Source organism: Anneissia japonica, unplaced genomic scaffold (genome assembly GCF_011630105.1).
Source record: "Anneissia japonica isolate Jap-2015-1 unplaced genomic scaffold, ASM1163010v1 scaffold3434_len466720_cov178, whole genome shotgun sequence".
Taxonomy (NCBI): domain Eukaryota; kingdom Metazoa; phylum Echinodermata; class Crinoidea; order Comatulida; family Comatulidae; genus Anneissia; species Anneissia japonica.
In genome coordinates, this window is record NW_022718341.1 from 351,471 (window position 1) to 359,481 (window position 8,011).

Sequence of the window (8,011 nt, forward strand, 5' to 3'; positions counted from 1 at the left end):
ATTATTAGTAATAATAAATAATTAATAATAGCAATAATAACAACAACAAAATAATAATAATATATTATTATTATTATTATTATTATTATTATTATATAATAATAATAAGAATTAAGAAGAATAATTCTTGTATTGTGTATGATCACATCAAAAATGCTGTCAAACATTTGCATCAACGCCAGTTGCTAAGAATAGGCTAATTAAGACTAGTAATTAATAATAAATAATAATAATAATATTAGCAATAATAATCATAAAACAATAATAACATTATAATAATACAGCAATAATAAAAATGATAATAATAATAACAATAATAATAATAATTAATAATAATTACGAATTAAGAATACTTGTATGATCACATCAAGAATGCTGTCAATACATTTCCATCAACACCAGTTGCTACTAACAGATAACAATATAATAACAATAATAACAATAACAATAACAATAATAATAATAATAATAATAATAATAATAATAATATTGCTAATAACAATAATAATAACAATAATAATAATTACAAAATAAAATACTAAAAGAAATCTTGTATGATCACATCAAGAATGTTGTCAATACAATTTCATCAACACCAGTTGCTATACATTCCTATTGCCATGGCTTCTGGTATGATCACATCAACAAGGTTTTTCGAATGTTGCAATCAAAAACCCTGCTAATAAAATTACATAAAAAATATGTTATTAGCAATTACAATTGTAATACTAAATATTTAATCACAATAATACAACAAAATAAACTGCAAGTACTATTTTCCACAATAATCATCATTAGAAATTTTAAAATGTTTTAAAACATATAAAATAATAATTCTAATAATAATATGCAACTGATAGCTGTTGTAAAGCATCATTTATATCTAAGAATTTGAGGTTAGGATTCTTGTTACACTGGCAGCCAATTTGTTGATTTTCACAATTACCATTGATTGAGGTAGGCCTACTGTAAGTGTTATGTTACATGCAATAAGAATCATTTTTATCATATGAGGTAAAATCTCCACCCAGTTGCAATACTGAAAATTACTGACCAGTGTTTTTCAATAAAATTTTGTACTAAACTTCATAGTGTGATTACACATACCTGACACAAGGCTCAGTGGAAAACCAAATGTAGTATTATTCACCAAACAGTTTACAGAAATCCTTTACGGAGGAAAATTATGGGGATGCAAAAACACAACCAATTATTTGGAATGAAATTTAGGTCTTCTAAGATTCTAAAATGCAGGAAGTTCCTTCAGTTACAGAGCTTTATCAGAGAGAACTTTTCTCGATTCTAAACTATGAAATAATAACTAGTAATAATAATTCCAAAACCTAATTGTTATTTTCAAAAGTAGCTTATTCAACTCAATACTAAACTTAAAGGGCCATTTAAAAATCAATACACACACCACTTGGCAAATGTTGACTGTTTAGTTCCTTGGACAGAAGTTTTGTACATTTCCACCTGTAGTCTTGTCATTGAGCTTCTCGATATTTTGTTTAATGAAGACATTTTTAATGCAACCAACAAATACTCCGTCAGTAGTAATTCCATCATGCATACTATCATCTGAGAAAGAAAAAAAATATCGCATACCTAAATTTAATTTTTACTTAACTATTTATAAATGGTCTGAATTTTAAAGAACTCTGCTACATTGATCTGATCAAAACCCCCTTTGTTTCATTATAAGCATGTTTCGACGCAAAAAAAAAAAATATGCACAGGACACATCAGTGGCAGATGCAGGTGTGGCGTAACTAGAAGCAGTCAAAATTGTCCAAAAATCAACCAAAAATGTGAAATCATTAAAGTAAGAAAGTAAAATGGCTTCTGGATGGAACAGCACTTGGCCCAAGAATAGAAAAGGAAACACCACCAACCCAAACTTGATTCCAAATTACACGCCCAGCTCCCCTCACTCTTGGTCTACCACTGGACTTTTCAGAGGATTCCAATTAATGTCTAGATATGCCAAGTAATGCATATATTGTGCAAACTAATCACGCTATTAAATAAATCCATCAAAAATATGATACGGCCTGAATTTTTAAGGGTTAATTTTTTCTTCATAATACAAAAGCATGCATAGAGACTCGACACATTAAAAACTTTAACAAAAGCACATCCTACAATAACACAGATGGACATTAAACCACCATATTAAACCCTTAAAAGAATGTGTCTACTACTACTTTTCTGACTTTATTTTCCACATAACCGCATTTAACCATGAAAAGTTAATGTTATCCGAAAGATGAAGCTCAAAAAGGCTAGTGGGCATATGAACTGGCAGATCCCACTGTCATCAATTATGTTCGATGATGTGGTTACGAAAAATAATATTACTGTTATTAATATTATTCTTTAATCTACCTTACTTACCTTATGCCTAACTTGGTTAACCAAAGTGATACTATTACTGCAGTCTTTTCTTGATAACTTTTTTTCCCCGTTTTTTTTTTCATATTTACTTTTTCTGAATTATTTAATCTGTAGAAGTGGTTTTTTTTTATACTTTTTACAACTTGCATAATAATTCGATATAACTTGTAACTCAGCCTCTGGCCGCTAAGTTACATTTTACTAAATAAAGTTCAATAATAATGTGCTGTGATTGGCTTTTCCCTACATGAACATTATATTTTCTCTGTTTCTAATTTGTTACATTAACATGTTAAATTATCAGGTAGTTGAAATTGGTCGGTCACAGAATTCATTAATTAAATTAATTAATTTAAATCCACGGTCTATAAAATAATATAAACTTTTGAGTCAAAAAAGTACAGAATGTCATTATTCACGCAAGTGCAATTATCCTATCAAAAGAATAGGGCTATGTTCACACACGGCAGCTAATGGTTAGCATGATCCAAATTACAAACATGTGTTCACACGTGTGTTCATACAAGAAAATTCCCGATCCAGATATCAAGCAGATAATGATCAGATCACTGGCCAACAGGAAACTGGAAATGTGTGCGTGTAATTAGTTAACGATAGAAACACGCTCGACTTGCTTACCGATAGCGCTCGCTAACCGTCAGCATATACAGATCCTGGTAACGGTTAGTGCTAACAGTTAGCTCCCGATCTGGATACTAGGGCTCTAGCTCAGTATTCATAATTTTTATATAATTAGGACTAACCTGGCACACCGCCAAGATAAAGAGGATCTTTAGTGTTAGTTGCAGTAGTTTGTCCATCACTTTGACCATCGACACCTGGTATATTGTCCACCATGACTGTCACCAATGATCTTAGCTTTGCAACTGCAATAAGACAATAATTAATTATATTAATTATTATTATATTCTGCATCTTTTATATTTATAAATCAAATAGGTAATAATACAGTGCTCAAATATATAGCAACATGATTTTATAAATATTATCAAACATATTGTTTATCAACTAGTTGTATGAAAAAAGGTCTCTGGTGGAAATCGAACCTGCAATCTCTCGTTATCTCTCAATGGCAAGACAGGTATGAAAGATAATAAGTATGCATTATATTACTTTAACACAATGTCAAAACTATTATATAGTAAGGGGAAAACCGCCACTCAATCCCAGTCTACAAAGGTCCTGGATTGTATTTACATACTGTTTTTATTATTAGATGGAACAAATACAAAGTTGGACAGGTACAGGTACTGGTAGGGGATTAAGGGTGATTGGGGAAAGCCTACTGTGTATATGTCGCATAGCAATACTGTGCCAGAGAATCCAAAAAACCATTGTTTGTAACAAAAACATTTTTTGTGGGGTAGTTTTTAGCTGCAACATAATTAGTGGCCTAATTTTACTGGAGGTTAAGTTGGCCAGTAGTCAAGTAGAACTGTACGGAATTGAGAATTGAAATTTGAATTTGAATTTTATGTGTCCTATACCACAATACCAATACTAGAGTATAAGGAAATACAACCACAATTTCACCAAAAATTGGTACATAGTATAAAGTTGACAGCCTAATATTGCTTTAATATTGCCTAATGTTACAGTCGGCTTCAAAGCACTGATTTTGTATTTATCTTCCACAAATATATCTTCCTTAAAATCAAGGACATTCACAATTATCAAATTGGTATTTTATATACCGAATGATGAATTCTGACTTGCCCTCATTTTACTAATGGCAAAACTAATCTTAAACCTCCATTTTGCAGACCAAAGTCTGGTCCATAAAAATTGATGCACGTTATAGTCGACTCCTATGGTGACGGTGATTGGTCAGTTGAATCAGGGATTGCAGTGAAAATAATGTAGCGACTCAGTAAAAAGCTATTAAAACTGCTGGCTCCAATAACATGTTTAAAAAGTTATATAAACTAAATTTACTCAACAATTAGATTTTATAGTTAATCAATTTTCACAATTTTTGTCACAATTTTCCACTTCTCATTTGCCCCTACTTATTTAATTATTATTTTATTTAAAAAAAAATAATTTATTCATTTATGTTTATCAATTTTATTTTATTTTTTTTATTTATTATTTTATCAATTTATTTATTTGATTTTAGGTATCTTTGCATTTGTATGTGTGTTGTTGAGTCCGTGTGCTTTATTGTATAACATTTATATACTTATTAACTTTATTACAGTTACTGATTATTGAGTTTATTTTTCACTATCTTTTTGCGTTTAAAACATTATAATATTAATCATATCATTGATTTACAAGCTCTTTTGCATTTTTTTATTTTTTGGATGTCCTTTTCATCCTTTTTTATTATATATTTATATTATTCATGTCTTATCTTTTTATTTGATTGATTTATTATTGATTGATTGATAAATTAATTTGAAGTTTGTATGTTCATATTTTCTTACCATTGACAGAATGCCACTGGCCATCACAGAGGGATACACCAGTCTGGTCACTTGTAGCATTAAACGGACCATTTCCATTATCAACTCGAACAACCAACATGCCCCCTACAAGCTCAATAACAAAGAAATCTAGTTTGGTGCGGATTGACATCAGCACACCATCTGTTACTCTTGGTTTGAATTCAAAATCCACGTAGAACTTTCTATACACATTCAATTCTTCACCTGCTCATTTAAAAAAAAGAAGAGACATTTATAAGAAAGTAATTTATATAGATATAACATTGTGAGTTTAAATTTTCCAAATATTTTAAAGTGCAGCACCAGTACTGATGCATTGTGCCTTACCCCGCCTAATTTTCATGAGGGGGTTATTCAAGGAGCAGAGCGATGCAAATCCAATTTAAACCCAACGCTGGCCAAGTTTGAACTAGGGTCTACACCACAAGAAACAATATCATTACCTCTTGGCCAAATGCTCAGTGATTACGTCATGTTATGATTGCGCAAGTCTGCATGCGCTGGAAAGTGTCTTTTTGCGTATTTGTTGGTTCACTGGAAAAGCAACAATTTCAACTTGGCCTAACCCTTAGCCGAGCTACTTCATAGTTTGTAATTGTGATACTACTAATTAAAAATAAAACAATAGGTCTAGGTTAAAATCTGATGCTTGGCTACAGGTGTGACAGAAACCTGAATTGCTCGCTGCAAATAATGTGTACGCGCAAATCTACATGCACAAATTGTTCTTGGATGAACCTCTCCGTGGAGCACTATATGGCACTTGTTAATGCTAAGCAAGGCACACTGTGTACTGGAACAGAAAGCCCCTGTGGTGGACGACGAGAGTTGCTGGTACCGGGTAGCACAGACACGACGGGACCCTTAAGGGCGAAGAAAGTCATTGATCGAGTTCCCAGTCCACATATCAAATGCCCTGAGGATCTTAGATTAGATGGATATGTGCGCTATATAAAACTACACTATTATTATGCCGAAAGATGGCAATGTTGTACGCATTTCTGAAACTTGCAGCATAAGGGTTGATACGTACGCAAGATTATGTAGCCATCATTAAAAAATGCACCATCCTCTATTGATCCACGACATTCTGAAATTCCAAATTCTGTTTTGTCCTCAGCAAGGTCATGATATTCACCATCCACAACGAAGGTCATGTTTTTCATACAGCCTATAAATCCTTCACGAACCTAGTAGTTAAAAAATATGTAATGAATACAGTAAACATATACTATAAAGTATAACATACATTAATATATGGTATGGTTTTTTTTTAATTATTATTTTCTATTCAGAGTAAAAGCTAAATAATGAAAACAATGATTTAAACAACCATGGAGTAATAATAATTATCCATGAAACAACCAACCGATACTTTCTCAAAAGTTAATGTCTGTCCAAAAAATGGCAAAATGTCATCATTAATATATAAATGATTTGCTTTTCTCAATACAATATAGTTTTTAAATTTTCTTTTATAAGAAACTAGTCTGTTACTAAATTGATAAGCAACACTCACAGGCATGTCATTTGCTTCTAGATCATCTGGTAAGCCTCCGACATATTGTTTTCCTAAATTATTGATGAACTTTCCAGTACTAGGGCTTTCACCTCGACTTTCTAATACACCATCAATAAAAATTTCTCCAATTTGTAGATTTCTACTGACTTGAACCTAAAAAGAATAAACAATATTGAAAATAATGTAGTACCATATTACTGTTATTCAAATCTCAAATATTATCACCGTTAAATGGTTTACGTAGGTCTCACATGTAATATAATCATTTCTCTTAAAAATGTAGCTTAGACATGTCCATATCTGAAAGCCTACGTTAGACAAAATGATTGATGAAAGACTCCCACTCGGAAAGATTTTAATATCACAAATTCATAGGACTTCGAATGCAAATTACTAGGGGTCCCAGGTCTCCCGGGAGTCTCCCGAGAATTGTAACGGCCTCCCACACTCCCGCAAGCAAGAAAGAATCTACTAGAAACCGAAAGTAAAGCACCTACTACTACTTTGCAATCAAGTATCTTATTTCTTCTTTTTCCAATACACACGTTCATACTCTATTGTCGTAGTTCTAAAACCTGATGATACGATTCTCTTGTATAGGGGTAAAAGGATTAGTAGGAACAGAGCCGCGATGTGAATGCCCTTTTCTTGATCAATGGGTGTCGGTATGCACATGAAAAATAAAATTAATTATGTTTAAGAAATCTCAATTAACCAGATCTCCCAGAAGGGATTTCTCCAAACTTGGGACCCCTGAATTACTCAATTTAACACATTACAACAGCGCACTGGTTTTTGGCCTCATACTGGTGATGCTTTTTCTTTTTAAAGATACGTATTAATAAAATGTTTTTTTTTTTTTAAACCACATTTATAGAGGGTGACCCTTCCATCATATCCTAGTACATCGGCTGATATTCAAGGGCCCTTTGAAAATGAAATAATGTGATGATTTATCAGCAAAGTCTCATTATGAGGGGATGTTTATTTCAGTCGTGAGAAAAAAGTCCTGCCTCTTAATTTCATTAGAGATTGGAAGGAAAGCAAAGGCAAGTTTTAAGCTCTTTCTTAAAGTGGCCGAAGAAGGATTATAAACTGGCGGATCATTCTACAATAAAGACCTTGTCCCAAATGTTTTAAGTCGATATTTGGGTGTGAACAGCATTGAAGTGCTTGAAGTAGATCGAAGTGTTCTTGTCAAATTAAAACTTGATATCTGTAAAACATCAGTACATTTATGTCAATAAAAGATTTTTATTTTATTTTCAGTTAAAATAAAACTAGACCTGTGCAGGGGTGTCGTTTATATTGTTAAGTTAATATAAATTATAATGTGCAATACTGTACAGGTGGGAATCTAGAAAAAAATCAGGTAGGTAGGGGCTATGTGACATACTATACAGTCTAAGGCCTCAGCAGTAGCGGATCTAGAGGGTGCGCAGGGCGCAAGCCCCTCCATAAATGATTTGCGCCCCCACCCCAATCGCCACCCCCCCCCCACAAAATCATTTGCAAGTAGTTAAAAATCCCCTAAAATCACCTTATTTTGGGAGTTAGCACACCTCAACTGATCATCGAGCCCCCACTTCACCTTCGCGCCCCCACCCGCCCCCCCCCTCCC

At 32.6% G+C, this 8,011-nt stretch overlaps 1 protein-coding gene across 1 annotated transcript in view; it reads right to left on the reverse strand.

Moving 5' to 3' along the window:
• Window positions 1-547: 547 nt before the first annotated feature.
• Window positions 548-8,011, reverse strand: part of LOC117110529 (laminin subunit alpha-like) — an 89,312-nt gene continuing 81,848 nt past the window's right edge. Inside the window, exons 67-71 of the mRNA XM_033253276.1 lie at window positions 6,388-6,543; window positions 5,902-6,058; window positions 4,848-5,072; window positions 3,162-3,284; window positions 548-1,581 (exon numbers count right to left, since the gene is read on the reverse strand). Of these exons, the coding sequence (XP_033109167.1) occupies window positions 1,442-1,581; window positions 3,162-3,284; window positions 4,848-5,072; window positions 5,902-6,058; window positions 6,388-6,543 (801 nt within the window). The 3' untranslated portion in view covers window positions 548-1,441. The remainder of the gene's footprint in view (window positions 1,582-3,161; window positions 3,285-4,847; window positions 5,073-5,901; window positions 6,059-6,387; window positions 6,544-8,011) is intronic.